We start from the raw sequence: 23,773 nt of genomic DNA on the forward strand, positions 1-23,773 counted from the left end.
CTCTCTTAATAATACTAATACAATAATTAAAACAAAGATTGGGCACTACTAGAAAACAGCTCATTTCCGACGGAAAAATTCTGTCATAAACACCCTAAAATCCGTCGGAAAAAAGGGTTTCCGACAAAATTTCCGTCGAAAGCGTTTGTCGGAAAAGGTTTGGTATGAAAACAACCTTTTCGACGGAAATCCGACGGAACCAGTTTCCCGACGGAATTTATTTGTCGGAAGGGATTTTCCGGCACCGGAAAAATCCGTAAAAAATGTCCGACGGACACAATTCCGTCGGAGATTTGCGAGGGAAATTCCGTCGGAAAATCATTCTATAAAAATAAAAAAAAAAAAACCACACTGCACCACCAGCAGTCCAGCAGCGCCACCAGCCTCCACCGCCAGTAATAAAAAAAACTTGGAAATATCCACCATCGCCACCAGCCCCACTACCCTAACTGACCTTGACCCAAACCTATTCACCCAAACCGACCCACCCACCTAACCCTAAAACTACCAATCACAGCCATCACCCACCTAACCCTAAAACCGACCCACCCTCCTAACCTTCGAATTGACCCAGACCACGACCCAAAGACTGACCCATCTAGCCCCTTAAATCCAGACCACGACCCAAAGAATTGACCCTTTAAATCATACGACTTAGACCACGACCCTTTAAATCAACCGACCCAGACCACGAACCTTTAAATCAACCCACCCATCTAGCCCCTTAAAATGACCCATAGCCACCCACAACAACCTTAAAACCACCAACGAGCCACCACCGTACCACCACAACCCATTTTTTTTTTTTAAAAAAAAAAAAACTTAAAAACAAAATAACATAAAAACACCATAACATACCTTAAATAATGAAATTAGCTTCGAACTTCACCTAATTTAGGTAAAGATTAAATTCGACCATAAAAACTCCAGATCTAAAGTTTTGATGATCGAATTTGACCTTAAAACCCTTACAAAAATCAAAATCGATTAACTTTAAATCATGCAACGCAACAATGGAATTTATCGAGGCGCCAACAGATGGACGAACGGACGAAGAAGGAGAATAAGATCGAGAAAGAGGAGAGATGACAAGAGAAATATGAAGGAGAAGAGAGGAAAGAAGAGAACAGAAAGAGGAGGGAAAAGGAGGAGAACAGAAAGAGGAGAAAAGAGGAGGGAGGAGGAAGGAGGAAGGCGGAGATGAGAGAGAAATAAAAGGAAAAGGTTCAGAATAAGAAAGGAGAGGGAACGGGAAAATCCAATAAAGAAGATAAGAGGAGAGAGAATGAATAGGGGAAGGAGTAGAGAAAAACGGTTAAAATGAAATGGGGTTAGATGTGTTAGGGTTTTGGTGCTGATTTTAATTTCGTCGAAAAGTTAAATTTCCGACCGAATGTTCCGTCGGAAAGCCCATATATTTTGACGGATTTTTAACGGATTGTTAAAATTCGTTGTAAATTTCCGACGGATTAAAAATTCGTCAAAATTTCCGATGTTTCTGACGAAATTACTTATACGTCGGAACCAGTATGTCGGAAATAGGCCTATTTCTAGTAGTGGGGGGTACAAACATAGTGAACTACTTGACAAAACAAATGTTGTGGTTGAGAAGATTTATTGTCAATACTGGCCATATGTTTTAAACTAGTTAATGCATTTCTTGATCCTGCAAAAACAAAATCTAAAGTACCTTTTTCCTTTCTTATTCTTCACCTCTGGCCTTTCATTTTTCCTTGACGTGGCAATGAACGTGAAGGTAGAGGATGGTGGCAAAGACTGCACCTGGTCGAGCTCAAAGTTCATGGGGTCTTTGTCGTTAGAACCTACAGATTCTAGCTACATCAGCATTATCAGTGGTAGTTAAAGTTCTCGCAGGTACCGCGCTCCCCTCCTCGATACTTGAACCCTCATTGCTGCTAGAAGTTAGGCTAGTAGATACATGATCATCTAACTTTTCAACGACAGTCATCCAACAACATGACTTATTACAGTTGTGTCCATAGGTCGCTTGGCCTTTTTCTTTTGGCTCTTTCTGGCACGACTCCTCTTCTCCGAACCGGCCATCCTAATTGGCATGCACAACTTTTCTAGAACTTTTGAGTCCTTTTCCTTTTGAGATATGTGATTCCCATCTTGGGTGGTATTTTCCTTCACTCATACAGTCATTCATGAAACACTAGAATATTTGAAGAAACTCAAGGTTTTCCCTCGGCTGAGATCCAAATAAGACAAATGGAAAATATAAGTAGCGTCCATGGAGCTAGAGTAAATCTTTAACCTCATTCTGAGCTTTGCTACTAAGCAACCTGTTAGATTCTTGATTGATTGAATGCTTGCTGACCTTCCCCTTTTTGTTGAAGCTAGCATGGGGCAGGTCAGACTCCTAAGTGCTTCTCTTACCTTTGAGCTTGCTAACTTTTCTTCTTAGTCCCTCCACCTTCTCCATCTCACGGAGGATGTCTTAATTATTAATCTCGCCTTGGCTGCTTTGCCAAGGTTTTCATTGACCTCTTTAAGTTGATAATAATTGATTTTGGCTAAAGCCCTTCTGTAAAGGGCTTTAGTATTGTTACCATCAAGCATGATAACTAAAGAGCAGAGCTCTTTATCTTATTCATAATCATGAACCTTTAGGGCGCAAGCTGCGAGGTTTAACTTAAGGGATATGGAGAAGTTCCATTAAAAATTCAAAATCATTTCACGAACCTTTAGTTTGTTCATAATCACGAAACTTTAGGGCGCAAGCTGCAAGGTTTAACTTAAGGGATATGGCGAGGTTCTATAGAAAAACAAAATCATTTTCATTTCTCGACAGACCAAGACACAAAATTTCAACCCTCTGTCATACTTGGAGAACAAAAGAGCGAAGAACAAAGCTACCACCTTCAACCTCATAGCTCGTTCGTGAAATCAGACTAAGAACTAGAGCACAAGCCCAAAAGATTGCTACTACTAAAGGAGAAGAATAGCGCGCTAGTGAACAGGTCGCTCGAGAGATTGCCGTTGGCACCTCAGTGGCCTGGGGTGGTTCGTCGACAATTGAGGAGCAAGACAACCCACTCAAATAATCGATGGCGGCGACCCAGTGGGTTTAGCTATTTGAGATGGCTAGTATTGAGAAACCAAGGCTCGAAATTGGTTGTTTTAAGGGTTTTGTCAGGCGTGTTCCTTAGACGCGTAGCACCACTTGTTTAGAAAATTTGGAGAATATTGGATTCTTTGTTTCTATTGGGCATTTGTATCAATTATTTTGGCTCTTAATAATCTTAAGTTCACGTCAGTTGTATATATTAAGCTTAAATAGGTTACGTTCAAATGTTCATTTCAACCCATTCAATTCAATTCAATTCAATTCAATTCAATTCAGCTTAACTTTATTAATCTAGTTTGACATACCAATAGTAAGATCTTACGTATTAAGCTTTCTAGGAAAATACCATGTTCCCAAGGGGCTCTATACCCTAAGCGTTTGTATGGACAAGTCAATCCAAAAGTCTACCGTAGTATAGTGTATCCCTAAACTTTATCGCCCATCAATATACTTCATTTGTTTCTTTTTATTTTCAACACTTTACATTATATGTTTGTCAATGCATTTAATCGCAGATAACCTTAATTACCAATATAAGAAAATACTATAAAATTGTATATAATGAAATCATTAATCAAGACAAATCTAACATCTCACATGACTAAGTTTTCCCTTACAATTATAATTATTTAATTCGGTCATATTTGAGTAGGTGAATAATGTAAAAAGTCAAACCGTTGCAAATAAAAGAAAAACCGAAAAAGTATGATAATATGAATTGGACAGCCCACTAAAAATGGTAAGTGGGAAGCCCACCCGATACAGACGGAGTTCACTATATTCAATCCGGGTTTATACTTGGACGATTAGTCCTTCAAACAATCAAACCTTCTATTGCCAATTTGCAATCGTCTCCAACTATCCATCTTACTAAAACTTCACCACTCCAAAATTTTCAAACATTCTCTCAACTTTTTCATCAAAATATGCAGCAGGTAAATCTTCCCTTTAAATTATATTCTTATTTTGTTAAAATTAGTACTTTATTTTTTGGTTTATATTTTTTTGGGTGATTTTTGTGTGTCTGAATTTTGCTGGAAATTTTGCATTTCAGGGTACAGGATCAGAGACCCAAGTTACTTGGGAAGATCAGCAGAATATCAATAAGTTCAGTAAACTCAATAATCGATTTCATGAGCTAATTGATGAGATTAAATTCCTCAAGGTGTTTCTCTCTCCTTTCAATTTGCCTCATATTTGCTCTTTATTTTATGATTCTAATTTTTGTGTAAATTTCGGATTTGGGTTTTGAATTTTGGGGACAAATTTGATCTGGGCATTTGTTATTTGATTTAATAATGTGTTTTAGGTTTATAAATACTGTAATAATTATTGATTGATTGTTTGAGTTTTATGGTAGTATAATTTTTAGGTTTTGTAGATTAATTGAAGCAAGGAAACTTGGAAATTGCTGTAGGGTTTGTAAAATTAGGATTTTTTTTTTTTTTTTTGGGTGTAATTACTCCTGCGGGTTGTAGAGGTAGTGGCTGATTAAAAGATAGTACTATTAGAACTGTGTCAACTTTGTTAATTTAGCTTGTCATCCAGTTTCAGTATTAGAATAAGACTAGGGCGAGTTTTATGAACTGAAGGATGTTGAGGGCAAAAGCGAAAATTTGTCTACTTTGTATGTTTTCTGATGCCATGTCCATAAATTCGAGCTATGTTTTTTTAAAGTAGTTATTGAAACCGATAAGTTGTGACAGGTCGTATCGTAGTTAATCTTAATATTGAAGAATAATCCGCTTGCTATTTGACTTTGAGGATTCTTATGATAATAGCATTGCTATTTGCTGAATTTGCTTCTAATACTACATTAGACATTTTTGTATTGCATAGATAACATGATAGGTGAGATATACTGTCATTTTGGGGTATGTAACGCACTATTAGAATAACTGACAACCATTCAGAAGGATGTTGTGTTTATTTGTCTAGTCTTTTTAAGGGGAGCTTGTATGTGAACCTGTGAGGTAACTGAAAATTGAGCCATCTTGCCCATCTATATTATGCGAATCACTTTTGGAGGCAGCTTGTATGTAATTTTGATTTTTACATGTTGAACTGTGAGTGTTTGTTTAGCGGTTCTGCTTCAGATGTGTTTACTGTGTAAGCTGGCTAGCTGGTGTTAAGGTATTTATGATAACAAATTGATAACGATGCTATATAAATTAATGGACTAGAAGTTTATTTAAGCTGTAGTAGGCATTTGTTGTTTTCTTTCTTTCTTTTCAATGTTTGGATCCTTTGGTGTGTTGAGGGAGGGGGGCAGGGGATGGGTTGATGAGGGATGCCAAATCTCCTGCTTCAATCTCTAATGTAATGATCGCTGCAAACTTAAATTTACCTTTCCTTTTGTTCTTCCTTGCTGCTAGTTGTACTGCCAAGAACAGAAATGCTATAAAATTACAACAGCACTACTAATCTGTACAACCAATGTTATTGTTTTCTATGGGTTGACGAGGGATGCCAATTTTCTGCTCCAATTCCTAATATAATGATTGTTGCAAAGCAGAAATTACCTTTCCTTCTGTTCTCCCTTTGCTCCTTACAAACAGCTGACTCTAAATCTGTATGGCCAATATTCGTGTTTTCAATGGCCTATAAAGAGTATAAACTGTTTAGAGTACCTAATGTAATTTGGTAGAACTTAGAAATTATTTTCTACAGATTTGGAAATGTTATTCTTGGTTATTATAAGCCTCCGTGTGATAAATTTTTGTTTCTAGGGAATTGTTGTGACTTGTAACTGACTAAATGAGTTAATAGAGAGAGGCTAGCCCCAATTCAACTTGAATGTGGACAGTGTTTTGTTCTTTGACCAGTTCATACTTCATTGCATCCTCCGATTGTATTCCGTAGTTGACTGATTGACTGTAATTTATATTCTCCATCGTGATTACACATGTTAGATTCCTCTCCTTAATTATTTTTGCTATCTGACTTCCTCTCAGGATAAATGTGAGAATTTGGAAGATGCAAGCAACGAGCTGATCTTGACTGATGAGGAAGTAGTACGCTTTCAAATTGGGGAGGTATTTGCTCATGTGCCAAAGGAAGAAGTAGAAACTAGGCTAGAAGAGATGAAAGAATTGACTGAAAAAAATTTGGAGAAACTTGAAGAAGAAAAGGAATCTATAACCGCACAAATGGCTGACTTAAAGAAGATCCTGTATGGCAAGTTTGGGGACTCCATCAATCTAGAGGAAGAGTAAAGAGATTGTTGACCTTATTATCCCCTCTTGGGGGATTCAGTGTCCAAGTGATCACTTTAATTTGAGCAAGGGTAGTTATTTGTGAAGGCTATACCTTTTTATTTACAACATTTGTTGCAATCCGCCGGAGTTCCAGCGATCTCAGAGCATAGGTTTAATTTACAGGATTTGTGGATTCGACTACTTTTCACTAGGTGGTGTTTGCTATGAAGTTATTCTAATGTTCTCGTTTACAAAATTTGTTTTTATTTTTTCGTGATTAACTCTTGATTTGTGTAGCAAAAATGAACATAGATTGAGAAGTCAGAAATCAAGTTGGAGATTCAGATGTAACTGTGAAGTGTGGAACTAACAGCTACAGAACAAAATAATTTCTACAAAATTTGAAGTTTTGTTCTTTTTAAACGCAATTTCATAATATTTCCAACGCAATAAAATTCTTGGAGCATAGTTGCATCCTGCAGCAATAACCAATATACGAGAGTTAAGAGTAATCTGTAATCAATATAAAGAGTGTGAGCTACTGTAGGTTTAAGATGTAGTACTACTCTGCAACACATACAAAGTTCTCCGTAGTAGTACGAGTTTTTGTCAACCAAATTTGAAGCCTGGATTTTCATTATTATGAGGTATTGTAAAATGTACTACGTATAATAAAATGGTTTCCTCCTAAATTTTTAACGCAATAAAAAATAAAAAAAAATAAAAAAAAAAAAGGAAAATTCATTAAAAATATTAAAATTTTGTTGAGAGTGGGATTTGTACTACGTATAATAAAATGGTTTCCTCCTAAATTTTTAACGCAATAAAAAATAAAAAAAAATAAAAAAAAAAAAGGAAAATTCATTAAAAATATTAAAATTTTGTTGAGAGTGGGATTTGAACCCACGCCCTTTCGGACCAGAACCTTAATCTGGCGCCTTAGACCAACTCGGCCATCTCAACTTATGTGCTATTTTATTCCACATTATTGCTTATAACAGTTTAATTTAAGACTTATTGCATGTTTGCAAACAGTGTAAGCGTTACTAAGGTTTTTTTTTTTTTTTTTTGGGTTTTCTCATATCTATCTTAATTTCCATTATAACATAAGTAGGACCTGCTATGTTTTCCTTTGTTGATTTGCTTTGTTTCTAACACCTGTAGTTGCTTGTTTTTTGGCTTATTGTCTTGTACTTTGTGTCTTCAAGTAAATATCAAATTGTCAACCAAACTCAGAAACCATTTCTGTGAGCAATATACTCTCTAAAAAAAATGATGTGCATCTTTTGATTGTATATTTGCATGGTTGAGTTTTTATGATAGTCGAAGCTCTACGAAATTCTAAACAAGAGCTTGCATTATGATGGTCACATTGTACTTCTTTCGTTCGGAATTATTAGCCATGTACATTACTTAAGGTGTTAGGTGCTTCGAAAAAGTTACCAAATTCCCTACAATAGTATAGGAATGTCTTCGAGAGGTGAGGAATCGATTACTACCCATTTCACATCCTGATTCGAGCAAGGTTAAGATAATGTAACAACTAAAACCACACAAAATTAAAAATTAGTTCATAGCCTTAAAAGACCTAAGTAGAGAGAAATTTAGCTGCTTTTAACATCACTTGCTCATTATCATTTAAGCAGCACCTTTTGCAACCTCAATGACAATGACTGTATTAAAAAACTAACACCTAAATTTAGGATTATATTTTACTCGCCAATAAACCAACACAAATTACGTGGAGTATTTGGATAAGATATCAACCTATCACAGATTAGTGATGCTTTAATCGCAATTAAATTAATTGCCGTACTTCAACATCTAACATATTTTTTTATGCAATCAACAACAACACATAACAATGCAAAGTCAACAACATAGCTAAAGTTGAACCCGTTCTTTTTTTTTCTTTTTTTTTTTTTAAACCATATAATTGCTGACAAATTTCCAATGTACAACTTCATAAGAAAAACTTGCCATTTTCAACCATCACACTACAATTAAAAAAAAAAACTAACCCAAACACAAAGCAAAACAATTCGAACCCATTCAGACTCAGGTCGAGTCCGAATAAAAGTGTTAAAACCTGACCCGACCTGAGCCATCCAAGCTCAAGTTCAAGTCGTCTCGACTCGTTAACATCCTTATACACGTATCAAATTTACAATTCCCCAAAAAAATAAAAAAAATAAAAAATCAAACTCTGGCGTAAGTAGGTCTCAAAGGCTGACCTTCAAAACCAGGAACAAACCCAGTTAACCCATTACCATCAGCAACATCATCTTCATCCAGAAACAAATCATCAACACTTCGAAACGCAGCATGTAATCCAACAACAAAAAACCCAATCACAAGCGAAACCAACACATTCAATCCAACATTCGTAAAAACCAATGCGAGAATCGTAACAATGGTGAGACCCAGAAGAACAAATCGATCATCAATCGAACGATGAAAAACAACGATTGGGTCATCTCTTGAGAGATAGAGGAAAACCCAGAGAACGAAAACAGCTAGGAAGACGATCATGGAGATGGGGTGCCAGAGAAGGCTGAGGAAGAGGATGGAGAGGATGATGAGGGAGTAATTGAAGCGGAAGTAGTTGAGGTTGCGGCGGAGGCGGGACATGGCGGAGGAGTAGGAGGTGGGGAGGGAGAGGGAGGAGAGAGAGAGGAGTTCGCGCCATGGACGGCGGTGGGAGATTAGGGTTTGGGTGTGGTGGGTGGCGCGGGTGATGAAGGAGTCGATGGAGGTGGTGGGGGTGGAGGTGGTGGTGGTTGTTGTGGTGGGGATTGTGCCGTAGTTTGGGGTGGTGGAGGTGGGTAAGGGTTTGGTTGACATTTTTGAGGAGAGAGAAAGGTGGAGAAGTTGAGAGAAAGAAGAGAAGAAGGGTGGAAAATGGGAAGAAGGAAATGTTGTTGTTGTTGTTGTTGGATGGGCTGATTGTGTGGGATGGACTTTCTATTTTTGTGGCTTTGTTGGGTGATATGGATGAATTGGTGTTTTGGTGATGTGCAAAGTGAGTTGTCTAAAGTGAAACCAACTAGAATTTGATCTAATTTATAAGAGGAATTGTGTTGGCTCTTGAATTTGAAATTTTGAACTCGATTTGTGTACAAACTGGACTTGTATTTAACAGATGGCAATTAAAACAAGGTTTAACCTAACTAAAATTACAGTTGATGATATGATAAATTCGAGATCAATAATGTTTTGAATCCAACCAGAGTTAACTTGAACTTGAATTTGACTAAATGGTTGCTAAGAGCACTCACATTAGTGAGCATTTTTTTGCTCATGAGCAAAAATGGTGAGCAAATTTGGTAGAAATGGTTCCCCATCAATGAGCATGTTGTAAAATGCTCATGAGCATTTCTGATTTTGCTCATCCTATGAGCAAATTTGAGGATGAACAGTAATTACGTGGGGCCCAGCAACTCTCCAAACTGGCGATATTTTTATGCTTCAAACACCCTCAATACGCCTCGTTTTGGGAAGCCCACAAAAGGGACCATACCCCAAAACGCATCTTTGTGAAGTCAGGGAAGCAAAAACAAACTAAATCCCACTTACTGACAGGGCGCGTCAGTCGAGCCATCAAGGAGCTGACACATGTCCCTAGTGGGATATAATTTAAACAAAATATATTAAATAATAGTATGGTGATGTGTAAGAGAGAGAAATGTTGGTGGGGTATGTGAAAAATTAGGAGAGAGAATGATGAACATTTTTTTTTTGCTCACCAAAATGCTCATGGGTTTGTAAAGAGAGAAAGTGGCTAGAGAGAGGATGAACATTTTTTTTATGCTCACTAGTGTGAGTGCTCCAATCCAACACCTTTTTTTTGGCATAGAAATAAGCAAATCAATTTAAAGTTGCAGTGATCAGCTAGGCAGAGTTTTGCCAAAGAAAGTTGGCTCATTTTGGGCTAAAAAAATTGCACCTAAATCATGTACTATTGGGGGCAAAACAATAGCAAGTTTTTCAAGATGACCAAAATAATTACTAAAAATAAAATTAAAATCAAGTGGGGTTGGCCTAAGTCATGATTCTGAACCTAAATATGCCCAAATTCAGGCAGTTTTTTGGGCTAAATCAGCAGGCTAGGTCATATATGATCACCTTATGATACTTGGTTCAACTAAACACAAATCCCCATTTTAGCTAGCCCATGATTGTCTAAATTAGAATAGCCCAATTCGACATGTACAACTTGATCATAATTTTGTGTTAATGTTAGTCCTACTTTCTAAATTAATTCAAACACTTGTTTAGGCATAGAGTAAGTGCAACATAATCTATTTGATACTTCTAGGTCATAGTCAAAAGTTAACATATGCAAGAAAAATGGTTAAATATTAATTACAGCACTAAAGCAGTGCAAACTTATAGTCAATTACTTGTAATTAATTAAAACATAGAGTGTTATAAATTGCCACAATACTATACCTATCTGTTGTTAATTACATAGTCAAAACTAATGCAAGAAAATCAATCAAGATATTCAAACTCTTTTAAAAATTCAATTCTAATCTAAACAATAAAATATGACGGAGCAATATAAATTGTTCCCTTCGTTTCAATTTGGTTGTCAATTTGTCACATTTAAAAATTTTAGAAATTTCAATACTAATGGATTCTAAATTTTAAATATAAATATAGTCATGTTGGATTTTGTTAGATTTGTCTCAATTGTAATTTAAATATGTAGTTTTTGTATAGGATTTATGTAATATATAGTTTGAAGTATTTTAATACAATATTACATTATTAAAAATTGCGCAAAGAGTAAATATAATAACTAAACAAATAAATAAGGACACTCACTAAATTAGTGTGTGTGTTTTTTTTTTTTTTGTACTATCCCACATATTCTTAGGTGCACACTCATGCACCTAGAAATAGGTGTAACAACAGCACAATATGAACATTAGCCTTTGAGAAAGTGAACATTAGCTTTCTTCTCCTCTATTTTTCTCCTTCGTTTTTTATTTTCTCTCTCCTCTGTTTTTCCCCCTTTTTTACACATTTTTGATTGAATTTGTTTCTTACAACATGAAAGTAGTTATTAAGTATGAATTTTTTTGTGAATTTTGATTTTGTGCTTTAATTTCGATTGATTAAGGTTTATATGAATCTTTGAATTCACAAATTATACTCTGTTTTTTCTCCTTTAGTCTTTAATTCCTTTTTCCTCTGTTTTTTTTTCTATTTTTCTCGTTTTGTTTTGATTTAACGATTGAATTTGTTCCTTACAATGTGGAATTGGTTGCTTATCTGATTTTTTGTATTCATATAAATTGATTTTTTTAGCTTTGATCAATTTCATATGTGTTTCATCTGATTTTCTGCATTTTTTTTTTTAATCAATGAACATAATTATGCAAAATATGAACATATGCATAGGTTCTTCAAATATGCGTAAAAAATATGAACGTATGCTATTAAGAAATAGAACATATGCATAAACAGACTTAATGAGAATATTTATGAACAATAAATATTTACTATGAATATTTACATTATGAACATATAAAATATTATTATGAATATAAGGCATTTAATTATGAACAAAAAAAAAATTGAAGAAATCAAAAATAAATATGATTATGAAACATATGCATCATAAGTATTCAAAATATGAACATATGCATTCAAAATATGAACATATGCATTGGTTCTTTTTTTAATGCGTATGAACATAATTAAACATTTCAGAAGGTGATCGAACATATACATAAGAAATATGAACATATGGATTTAGAAAGTGAATATATGCATTTCAGAAAGTTTACAAAAGGATTCAGTATATGAACATAAGAATTCAAAATATGAACATATGCATTTCAAAATGTGAACATTAGGTATCCGTTTGATTTCACTAATTTTTTTTGATAATTCCAATAAAAAATTTCGAATAATATTCAAACAAAATTAAGTGAAAATCATATAAATTCAAACAAAATTAAGTGAAATTTACATAAAATTGTCTTTTTTTAGGTAGGATGATTTTGATTTTGCATCTCTTCTCTAATGTCCATTGATATTTTTGCAGTTTTTTAGTGAGATAAAATGAAATAGAGGAGAGAGAAAGTGAAAAGGAGGAGAGAGAAAATCATATAGAAGAAGAAGAGTTTTGAGTTTGGAAGTGACGTTACATTTATTGGGTGTGGGTGGGTGTATTGGGTGTATTGCAGTTTTCATGTTTTTTTTAGTGTTAGGGCTTTTCTTAATTGGGTTGTGTGTAATTGGGCTTTTGGGCTGTGTTGTAACACCTATCTAAGGTGCACAAGGGTGCACCTTAGACTAATTGGTACTATCCTATTTAAATGTGTTACTCCGTGTCTATCAATCTTTATAGTTTTGCTTTTATCTTTGATACGACAAAGATTCAAAGAAATGTTCTGATTTACCTTGTCTTATCCAACCACTAATACGGAGTAATACACAAAAATTTGAACAACTTTCAGTAATCTTCTATTTTTCTTGATTTCCATTGCTACAACAACAAGCAAGATGTGTAATTTTTACAAAAATTCGAGTATATAAATAATTAAATACTTGATATAAAGCAAAAGAAAGTTATATAGTGGAGTAGTAATAAATCCTTCGGAGTAATTACAATACTTATTCAGTAATTAAGCACGGTCAATGTTAGCAAATGCAAGAGATTAAACTCATCAAATGAAACTTCAAATTAAACATTTTAAGGTGATGAAACTCTAAATTACTAATTACTTGCTATAAAACACATTAATTTTGTCATTAGGATTATAAATAGGAACTTGCTTCCATTCACTATGCATTATTTTGGGTTGTACTATATTCATACACCTTTGTTACACGCCTTCTTATTATACAAACAAGCTTCTTCAAACCTCAAAAAGAATTAATCTGATGGGATTAGAAGTGATATTAGCAATATTAGTAGCAAGCTTGCATCTAAATTGGGTTAATGGACAACCCCCATTGGCCTCACCCCAAGTACCTTGTTTCTTTATATTTGGAGACTCTTTATCAGATAGTGGTAATAACAATAACCTTGCAACATTAGCCAAGGCCAATTTCCAACCCTATGGGATTGACTTTCCCGATGGCCCCACTGGAAGATTTACTAATGGCAGGACTACGGTAGATATTATCGGTAACTATTCATCTTATTTTCTCTTTTAAAAGAAATCGCCTTCACTTTCATGAAATATATGATTTGATTACAAGTAGTCAAATACTATGTATATTACAGAGTATATATATAAAAACTCATATACTACCTCCGATTCTTATTACTCGCAACAAAAATGAATATTTTATATTTTACAAATAATACTCATTTGTTGCGAGTAATATGAATCGGAGGTAGTATTTTTATTTGCGACCTCACTATGTTCAAATTGTTACTTTTCAAATGGGCTAAATATGGGTGTAATTTGGGTTGGGCCCATTACCCTAAATGGGCTAATTCTTTCAAACCAAATGGGTTTTTTTTTAATTTTTTTTAAATTTTTTTTTTTTTGTTGATGTAATTATTGATCATCACTTATTATTATTATTATTATTATTATTATTATTATTAAAAACAAAACGTACAGAGTCAATCAATTTACAAGAAATTGGTAGGGAGCCGAGATACAATCTGGGCCCCCACCCCTCTAGCTATAGCGAACCCAATCCTGCTGAAGATGTGAGCAGCTGCACGAGCACCAATATCCTGAGTCTTAGCGAACGCCTGAACCCGCTTCAGCAACGCAATAACATCCTTCTCTAATTCCCCCAACGAAGAAAAGGAGAAAGGAAGAAAACCATAGCCAATAGCCCTGCGACGCGCCCCATACTTGTCCCGCTTCCGCTGAGCCGCCGCCGACACAACACGACCAGGAACGAAGTCAGACAACCCCGATTGTGTCAAAGGTGAAGACCCCGTCAAATCAACACATACATCAAGGCCTCTATCCCAGGAATAAAGCAGCACATCTGCAGGTCGTAGAGCCTCGTCGTTTCCTCCAATCAACCCAATGTTAACCTCCTTTCGAGCAGAGATTCCAGACCGAATACAAATATCAACAAGGGTGTCACGAACAACATTGTGCCGATGTTTAATACCCACCATCCCAGCACAAGACACTGCATGATCCCCATAAATATCCCCGTCAAAAACCCTAGAGCAAGCAGAACACGGTGTTGAAACGGAGAACAAAGGAACACCTAACCGGTAGCAAAGAACACTACGGTAAGTCTTACCATTCATAGTCTGACCCAAACCCGATATCGGGACCGTCCGCAACCAGGCCGAAGAGTGATCCCCCTGTTGGGACTTCCGTAAGGCTACCTGACGCGGAGTTAAGGAGAAAGTGGAATCCGCAGATGCAGTGACCTTCGTGAAATATATATCTGCCAACTTTTTCATGAGTTTAGGGGCAGCGATCTCATTAGGTTACTCAAAAGGTCGGTCTCCGCAGCGCTGTTAAAAAGACTAAGAGCACCATCGAAGGCCGGTCCCGGACCAACAATACCAGAATGGCGAAGAAGCGTAGCCTGAAGACCAGAAGACTGCAGACGCGATGCAAGGAAAGCATAAAGCCGAACATCACCCGCTGAATAGACACCCAAACCACCATAAGAAAAAGGTAAGGTGGCAAGTCGCCATTGCCAATCACCAAAGCCAGGCCCCGAAGCTGTTACAATGCGCTCCAAAGAAGCCCGAAGGGCCAAGTCAAAAGAAACTTGTGCTGTTTCAAAAAGCCGAGGAGGACAAGTGCGCATAGCAAAGAAGAGTTTTGATTGTATGTTAGTCAGAAAGCGCACATGAATACGAGCAGAATAAAGTAGAGACCTATTATTAGGGCAGGTTCAATCTCTTTTAGGTTGGATTTGTACCATCATCCCCGAACCCTTATTTGGTTCATGACCTTATGGAGTTGACGATCTCTTGGATCGTTAAGGGGTGTAACCTTCACCTCGTGATGGTTTACAAGTTCCTTAAAAACTTGTTGGCGACTCTTTTGCTCTATCTTCTTTCCTTTTGGATGCCACCGTACTTTAGTGTATGATCACAGTGGGGTTCAAGCTAGTGGGATTAAATAAGGCTTGAAACTATTCCCCACAATTATTAATTTTATTTTAGCTTTAAAATAAAATGGAAAAATCATACTATCCCACATTGATGGGAGAGTAAATGATACTCCCATCATTTCCTATAATTACCCAAGTATGGGCATTGGGAATGATGCTTGAGTAAGAGTTGAAAAAGGCATCACAATTAGTGAAAACCTTTGAACTCAATATAATTACTCGGGTTTTATTGGTCGGGTTTTGCTAACCCCAAGACATTGGACCTAGTCGGTTTTGTTGGTGCGGGTGGACTTCGTTGGAGGTCTCCGTATGAGCGGGACTTGAAGCTTTCAAGTAAGAGCTCATTTTGGAGCGAAGCACGCGTCAAAGGTAATTAGCTTATCTTAATCTTGTGATTAATATAATTATGTTTATGGTTTTATTTATTGCGAGTGCGGTCTTATTTTTGGGTTTGTTTCCGCGGTGAGTTGGACTCACCAAACCCCAACAAGAGGGCTATGTCATACTCGTCCAAGATTGTGCGGACGAAAGGATGGAGGGGGAAGCGCAGTCTGACGTCTAAGGCCGCCCTATAGACGCTAAAGGATCTTTGGCGCGACCTCTCTTCTTCCCAAGCGGCCACGGCGCGGGACTTCTGTGGGGGCTGAATCTCGAATCCCTCCCCAAGGTGGAGGAATGCCTTGTAATCCTCAAATTTGTAGTTCAGGTAGCCCAAGGCTGTGTTACCCACTGTGCAGGCGTACGAATCCTTGAAGTTGTCAATATTGGCAACATCCTCCTCGGCCGCCTCTTCGCCCTCTACGGCCGCCGCTCCACCCTCGGCCGCATTCTCAACTTCATCCTCCTCTCGCTGAGGAGCGCTCCTAAACACGGAAGACAACACTCTGTCCAGATCGGCCGCCTCCGCTGAGCTACGGCTCCTAGAAATATGGCCGCCTCGGGGAGAGATTATGTCTTCAAGTGGCCTTTTGCCTTTATCTTTGGCACCGACCGCCTGACTCCCAGTAGGAGGTGCTCTGCGAGGGGGCAGGTCGGACGGTTCATTAATTGAAACCCCCGTTCTTGGTCTGTCCGACCTGCTATATTGGAGAAAGAGTTCTGAGGGGGTGGGGATGGACGTATCAGCGTCCGCCCGAGAAGAAGAAGAAGGAGGTCCTTCACAGAGTAGCAACTCGCCCCCATCCATGACCGAGCTGGTATATTGGGGGAACCTAAACCTCGGAGTTCGCCCGGACGTTCCCCCCGTAGTAGAAGCGCCTTGGGTTCTTTGGCGCTCCTCGAACGAGGAAGTTACTTCCACGGCCGAGCAGTGATGCCCGTGGAAGCGGTCGTAGGAGTGGTAGAAGGGGTCTCTAAGTTAGCATTATTTGGGTCATAAGGAGGCCTAGGGTTCACCAGACTTCCGTCTTGATTTCTGACCGCATGACGATCGTACGTTTGCATCGTCTGTGCCATGTTCGACTGCAGGGACAGAGAAGAATGGGTGGATGTGAGTTGGTACGCACTAGAAATGGACCCATTCCATGAAGGAGACAACTCGTCTCCGTCCACTCTAGACTCCTCAGTCCCAGGCAAACGGCCGGCCTCATGAGGAGAAACGGACGAAGTCGAGTGTTGAGCCAGATTTTAAATGAACAAAGAAATAAAAATGCAAGGAAAAGAAAACAGGCGGCCTACCTCTGTACGTGTTGAAAACTTGGAAGCCTTGAAGGTTGATCGGAAAACTCAACAAAAGTGCCCGGAAAGCTCAAACGCACGGCGGAGCTCTCGAAGATTCAAAGAAAAATTCACTTTCTCTCTCTAGAAGCTCTGACTTCTCTCTAGAAAATGTAAAGTTCCAAAGTGCAAAAATGAAGTCAAACCCCTTGTATATATAGGCAAAATTTATGGGGATAAGACAGTAAATTCATCTTTCCCGCCTAACAAAGCTGAACGGTTATAATTTGAAAATAAGACCTAGAATTTGGAGGGATAAGGAGCAACTCCGTTAAATTAGGCGGAAAAGAAGATGACCTAATAAACGACGCGTCCAAAGGAAAGTTGGTAGAGCTAAAGCTCCCACCGCAATGGCAAGACAGGCGCATCTCCCAAAAGCGAGACGGCCTACCTTCGTCCGCGCTATTTGTATAGATAGGCGTTCACTCTAAAATCGTTAGGCGGACAGAAAACTGACAAGACCCTAATACACTTGTTCGCACCAAGGCTATTTGAGGTTAGAGGAGTCGGCTTGTAAGCGTACGAGCCACCCCCTCTTAGGGGCAAATGTTGAGGGTAAAAATACCGCGCATACGTGGACCAATCCCATAGTAACACGTGGCCCAGTTATAGGGTGACACGTGTCACCACGGGAAGATGCCACGCAATTCAGAGCCCTTAAGGTCTCGGGCCAATCTCATAGCGACACGTGGCCCAGTCAGAGGGTGACACGTGTCGCCATGAGAAGATGCCACGTGTTTAGGGCATGGGTTCCCTCTTTAAATCAGCATGCCAGAAAGCCCTAACAACGTCAGGGCCCAAATCCCGAGAGATATCAATGAAAGCCGCAAAACGGCGCCCCCAGAGTAGCACGTGGCATTCACTGATTGCGCAGCCAATCACGCCACGCAAATCTAGGGTACAAACCCTAGAAAAGGGGCACGAGTCCCACCCCTATAAATACCCCAATCATTTATGATGGGAGGGGTGGATTCAGACATTTACAAACAACAGAGCATTAAATAGCTCCAACTTCTCTCTACTTTCTCTCTCTACCCTTTTCCGTTCTGATCACTGACTTGATCGTCGGAGGAGAATATTCCGTTGATCGAAATATTCGTTGTTTTGCAGGTTGGACCGTCTCGTGGCCAGAAGAACGTGACCAGTATTCCAGGAAATCCAAAAAACCCCCGAAACAACAATGAAGTTGTATCTTTACTCAATTATGAATTTTTATAATAATGATTGATATGCTCGGATTGTTTTATCATATCTATCAAGGATTCTTCTAGAGTTATAGAGGTAGTATACAGGAAAAAAAATGATGTGATTGAATTAAACGTAATTGTGTAAAGGAGAAACAAAAAAAAAAGATAAGGACTAAAATATAAATTATGTAAAATTTATTTAATTTAATTTGCTATTAAATTTTTTTAATATTAATATTGATATTTAAAGTGACGTGGACCAATCAAAACGAATGGGACATGGAATGGAACATATGAGTGGGATAGAGGATTCGGACTCATTGCTAATGGTGTAAATAAATTGTGTAAGAAATGTCTATAATTGTTTCTTGTTGTTATAAAAGCATTATAGGTCTAACTAATGGTGTAAGTATTGCAAAAAGATATAAATAAACTCTATTGTCTTTAATTTTAAACATTAAACAATAATGTAATGTTGGATCACGTGTTCAGTATATTTAATTGTCGATTTTATTATTATTATTATTATTATTATTATTATTATTATTATTATTATTATTATTATTATTATTATATTTCAGGGTTGATATGAAAATATAGCCTTTGCAAAGAGAAGAGTGTCATGTAACACGAACTTAAGGCCTGTTCTCATACGATTATTTTCAGTTCAGTTCAGCTTTAATAGATTCAGTTCAGTTCAGCACATTTCAGTCAATAAGAACAAGCCTTATAATGAAACACCTTTTTGTATACTAAAAATATAGAATAGATAATTCCATATGTAACTATATAAGTATGGTGCGTGATTAGTCACGTTAAAAAAAGTGGAGATTGAGCCAAGAAAAAATAAATTAACTTTTAGAGAATCAATAGAACAAAATAAAAAAATATGGATATGGACTTGGTCAAGCAAAGTCTAAATGCCGAAATGGTACTATAATATTTGATGGTCAATATTGAATCTAATAAAACAAGTAGAATTATGATGCATTTGTAACACTTACCGTGCTTTGTGATAATCCACTACTTCTTCATAAATTTTGTGAAGCAAATAATCTAAACTTGAACAAAAATAGGAATTTGAGCCAAAAATTCACACTACTTGCACACTTGTTGCAATATTTAGTATATTACTATATTTGTTAATTACTTGCATTTTCGCTTTAAAAGCTTCACTAATCCGAAATAAAATAAAATTAAACTTTAACATAAATCTCTAGCTCTTAATCTCAACAAAAGAAAATTACAAAAAAAGATTAAAAAAAAAAAATCTCTCTTACTTAAAAAAAAAAAGGTTCAATGAGTTTAGTAGCGTTGGTATCAATACTAGTTGTTAGCTTGCAACTAAATTGGGTTAATGGGGCACCAAAAGTGCCTTGTTTCTTCATATTTGGAGACTCACTATCAGATAGTGGCAATAACAATAACCTTATAACAACGGCCAAGTGCAATTTTCCACCCTATGGAATAGATTTTCCTAACGGCCCTACCGGAAGATTTACTAATGGAAGGACAACCGTTGATCTTATTGGTTCGTTTTATTTGGTCACATTTTTTTTTTAAATATTATTTCAAATTTTGCTAGATCAACGGATATATTACATTAACATATTAATATATAAATTTTTCTTACAAGATCATATCTGATAATACGAAAAAACTTGAATAACAATGAAATAATGCTAATGTTTAATGGCAATAATTTAGACATTTTGATCCTTAATATGATCATTAGTCATTACTAGTTATTGTAATAAAATTTATGTGTACAGGTGATCATCTTGGTTTACCGCACTATATCAAACCCTTTGCAAGTATACCAGAGGATGAAATTATGGATGGTGTTAACTATGCATCTGGTTCTTCGGGTATTCTCGATGAAACGGGTTTTCAAGTGGTAATTTTAGTAATTTTGTACATGTTTATCATAGATTTATTTTTACTACGAGTATTTTTTACTTGTATATGACTAACTGATGGCATTATGAATATGTTAGGGGGATCGAGTTTGTATGAATAAACAGGTGAATAATCACAGAGAAGTAGTATCAAAGATTAAAAATAAACTAGGCTCTAAAAATGCTGGTATTCACCTCAACAAATGCCTATACTCCATCTATGTTGGAAGCAACGACTGGATGTTTAACTATTTTATGCGACCAACTGTTATGGCCACACACATGATTCCCGGTGTCTATGCTGATGAACTCATTAAAGAATTAACCGGTCAAATCAATGTAAGTCTTGCCTCTTATACGTGCTTAAACTTTTTTTATACGAATTAAATTGTCACATTAATAGTGAAATAACGTACAGTAACAACAAAATTCAAACAAAGACACATTTTTGTTTTTCTTACATTGTTCTCAATACACGTTTTTATTCATATTTTAGTTATTTTGTTTCAAAAGCTCATTTTGAAATGAATTTAACAGCATCTCACTAGCTATTGTATATTTCTATTGAGTATAAATACAAAATTTGATCAAAGTCTTAAGAAAAAGGCGTTATATTTTTACCTGTAATTTTAAGAAAAAGGCATTATATTTTTACTTGTAATTTTAATTTTGGCATATTTTGTTACTAATTTTCTCTTTTCTTTTTATGGTATGACCTCTTGAAGACTATTATTAGCCTGGGAGCAAGGAAGATCATATTATTTGGGCTCTCACCACTTGGTTGTCTTCCAATACTAAATTTAGTTCAGACTTGTTCAGGATTCATCAATGGTGTATTGAAGGATTATAATCACAAGTTGAAATCGCTAGTTTATAATTATAACAGCAAACACCCAGGAGTCAAATTGGTGTTCATAAACAGTATGGATATCATCTCTGCAAATAATCTTGAAAATCTTGGTAATTCCACATTTCATGTCACTCATTTTCTTCTTTATATATAATTTTCGCAAAACTTTTAGAATTACTCATAACTATATATATGTTCATCATCTTTAGTTAAATTAACGATGAACATAGTTAAGAGCCTAACAAACGTAACAGTTAGACTACTAACAAAGGGCGAAATATAAACATTTAGAATGCACATCAAAGGTGTATGCTACATTTCACCAGTTGCTAGCTGCCTAAACTGTCTAAGACTACGGTCTTGTTTACTTCAACTTATTACAAAATATCGACAAACATAATTTCAAAAGTTGAACAGAGCAACGCCTAACTAATTTATGATTTTGTTTGCAGTTAGAGTGGGATTGAAAAATACAAATCAACCATGTTGTGGAGTGGCAGCAGAATGTATCCCATTTAGTCCACCATGTAGCGATCGAAAAGCACGAGCATATTGGGATCAAGAACATCCTACCGAGGCTGCTAACAAGATTTTGGCTTCAAGAGCCTACAAAGCCAAAATGTCCACGGACACTTATCCTATGGACATAAGCGCTTTAGCGGCTCACCACTAAAACCAGTGCATTCAACTACAAAATACAAAAACAAACAGATACGGAATACAAAGAGCTAACATTTGATGTGGTTGCGCTTGTCATTTTCGACAGGGCTCGTGCACGGTGCACAAGCTTCTCAAATAACTTCAATTTTTTTTCTTCAAATTTAGCCATTTAGGTGAGTCGTGAAGAAAAATAAGAGCCATGGCACAATTGGTTAGTCCAATTAGTCCCATGACGCGATTTAAACGTTTTAAATTGCACAAACAATCTCCCATTTGTGAGTTAACAAACAATTGAAAACTTGTAATCACACATTTGCAAAATATAATGGAAATACAGCAGCTTTGATCAATTTTTTGGATACTATTGGCATTAATAGACTTGTTTTTTTTTTTTTTTTTATTGACTGACTAATTTTGTATTATTTTTTGTACCAATATTACATTACCCAAAAAAATAATCCAAAATAAAGATTCATCTATAGTTCATCCTAAGAGACTTAGAAATGGCTCCATGACTAAAATAGCCCTCAACATGGATGGCTTTCCTCTTTCTGATATTCGATTCGGGGGCGAAAGTATAGATAGGCAGGGGAATTAACAGAGGAATAGATCTTGAATAAAGTGGTGATTTGAAGAGATGGGTGATATCTTGAAGAGGCCTTCTAGCAGATATTCTGCGGCATTTGAGACACTTGCTTTGAAATTGAAAAACTGTGTTTGTGACTTGCTTTGATGAAGTGAAAGGTGGGATGTTCTCCTTGTTAGCCTGCATTGAACTTACCATTTTACTTTTATGAGGAATGGAGGAAGATGATTGACCCCAAAGAGACAAGACCTCGAAGACCGGCTTTTCGAGCCGGCTGGATGATAATGTGACAAGCAACACAAGTTTTGATTGAGAGAGATTTTAGGGGTGTTGAGTGAATGAAATATGAGTTGAAGAAAATGAGCTATATAGGAGAAAAAGGAGGGAAATATGAAACTTTTTTTTTTTGGGGTGTATTTTTATTCAAATTATGTTTGAGTTTTGAGTTTGGAGGGAGAAAAATATGTGAAAAATATGTGAGTTTTAAGGGAATAGCGCAAAGTTGAAATTACACCTGAAAATTTTGCAACCAAAAAACGCATCTATAAAATTCAATTTTAGGTATCACCCTTTTTGTATTATTATTTGATGTGCTTGTACGGAGCACTTCTTACTCCCTTAGGCTAGGGATATTCAAAAATATCAGATCTGTTTTGTTCAAAATTCCGATGATTCGACTTGAAATTTTGGATATTTAATTCGGTTATACAATTTCAAATAATTTGAATTAGAAATTCAAAAAAAAATAAAAAATCGGGCTTTTGGATCAGATACAAATTGGAATTTTTTCAAATATTTTAGCAACCCGTTTATACGATCTGAAATTTTGGATTGAATTTGGATTGCAGTTCGTTACATAAAATGTCTTTCACCGACCCTCTTATAAGAAGGATGGTTATTTAACAATTTAAGTCAATTATCATCTATCCTATAATATGAAAATAAATGTATACTTCTTCTGTTTTTTAATACTTGCAATACTTTTTTTAAATGAAAATGTCACAATACTTGCAACACACTATAAATAAAAAGTTATTTTAGGAAAAAACTATATTATTTCTCTTATTTAAAGCACATGACCCACTAAATTACACTCTTAACAACCACTCATCCCATTTTAAAGTGTGTGAACCCCACATTTATTAAATATCGTGAAAAAGTGTGTTGCATCTATAAATATATAATTGCAAATCACAAGGTCTTAAATAATAATAATAATAATAATAATAATAATAATAATAATAATCCCAAATATGTACGTTATCACAAAGAATCATTTTATTAGGAAGTCTAGCAACTAAAAAAACTCCCTTGAAAGAGAGGGCTCTCTCCTCGAAAGAAAGTCGTTCCTTCGCCTTGAGCGATTTCCCTCCGTCACGACAGTGTTTGCCTCGGTGATGGCCGACGAGTTGGCACAGAAGTGTGCGATTCTCCGGATTGATAAAGATGAAGGTGGTCTGATTGATTTAGGGGAGGTGGAGTGCGAAGAATCGAATGAAAACATTGACCTACTGCT

The 23,773-nt window shown here is 36.4% G+C and overlaps 3 protein-coding genes and 1 non-coding gene across 4 annotated transcripts; 2 read left to right on the plus strand and 2 right to left on the minus strand.

Moving 5' to 3' along the window:
- Positions 1-3,881: 3,881 nt before the first annotated feature.
- LOC110708452 (probable prefoldin subunit 4) lies at positions 3,882-6,674 on the plus strand. Its single transcript, XM_021886580.1, has 3 exons — positions 3,882-4,026; positions 4,146-4,256; positions 6,046-6,674. Exons 1-3 carry the CDS (start codon positions 4,018-4,020, stop codon positions 6,304-6,306), a joined length of 381 nt encoding a protein of 126 aa, XP_021742272.1. The 5' UTR covers positions 3,882-4,017; the 3' UTR covers positions 6,307-6,674.
- A 496-nt stretch (positions 6,675-7,170) lies between these two features.
- TRNAL-AAG lies at positions 7,171-7,251 on the minus strand. The gene has a single exon. It is a non-coding gene; the product is annotated as a tRNA-Leu (tRNA).
- Positions 7,252-8,015: 764 nt separating this feature from the next.
- On the minus strand, positions 8,016-9,427 carry LOC110708453 (PRA1 family protein E-like). The gene has a single exon (XM_021886581.1). It carries the CDS (start codon positions 9,130-9,132, stop codon positions 8,488-8,490), a length of 645 nt encoding a protein of 214 aa, XP_021742273.1. The 5' UTR covers positions 9,133-9,427; the 3' UTR covers positions 8,016-8,487.
- Positions 9,428-18,951: 9,524 nt separating this feature from the next.
- On the plus strand, positions 18,952-23,251 carry LOC110708454 (GDSL esterase/lipase At1g29670-like). Its single transcript, XM_021886582.1, has 5 exons — positions 18,952-19,794; positions 20,036-20,160; positions 20,261-20,500; positions 20,887-21,121; positions 21,464-23,251. Exons 1-5 carry the CDS (start codon positions 19,563-19,565, stop codon positions 21,682-21,684), a joined length of 1,053 nt encoding a protein of 350 aa, XP_021742274.1. The 5' UTR covers positions 18,952-19,562; the 3' UTR covers positions 21,685-23,251.
- Positions 23,252-23,773: the final 522 nt, after the last annotated feature.

The sequence above is a fragment of the Chenopodium quinoa genome, unplaced genomic scaffold, assembly GCF_001683475.1.
Source record: "Chenopodium quinoa cultivar QQ74 unplaced genomic scaffold, ASM168347v1, whole genome shotgun sequence".
Classification (NCBI taxonomy): domain Eukaryota; kingdom Viridiplantae; phylum Streptophyta; class Magnoliopsida; order Caryophyllales; family Amaranthaceae; genus Chenopodium; species Chenopodium quinoa.

Excerpts from the sequence above, each read along its gene's own strand:
- LOC110708452 (XM_021886580.1), top strand. Across the intron at positions 4,257-6,045 it reads ATGAGATTAAATTCCTCAAG|GATAAATGTGAGAATTTGGA; the intron begins GTGTTTCTCTCT and ends ACTTCCTCTCAG.
- LOC110708453 (XM_021886581.1), bottom strand. The coding sequence starts at position 9,132 with ATGTCAACCAAACCCTTACCCACCTCCACCACCCCAAACTACGGCACA.
- LOC110708454 (XM_021886582.1), top strand. The coding sequence starts at position 19,563 with ATGAGTTTAGTAGCGTTGGTATCAATACTAGTTGTTAGCTTGCAACTA. Across the intron at positions 19,795-20,035 it reads GACAACCGTTGATCTTATTG|GTGATCATCTTGGTTTACCG; the intron begins GTTCGTTTTATT and ends TTATGTGTACAG. Across the intron at positions 20,161-20,260 it reads ATGAAACGGGTTTTCAAGTG|GGGGATCGAGTTTGTATGAA; the intron begins GTAATTTTAGTA and ends TGAATATGTTAG.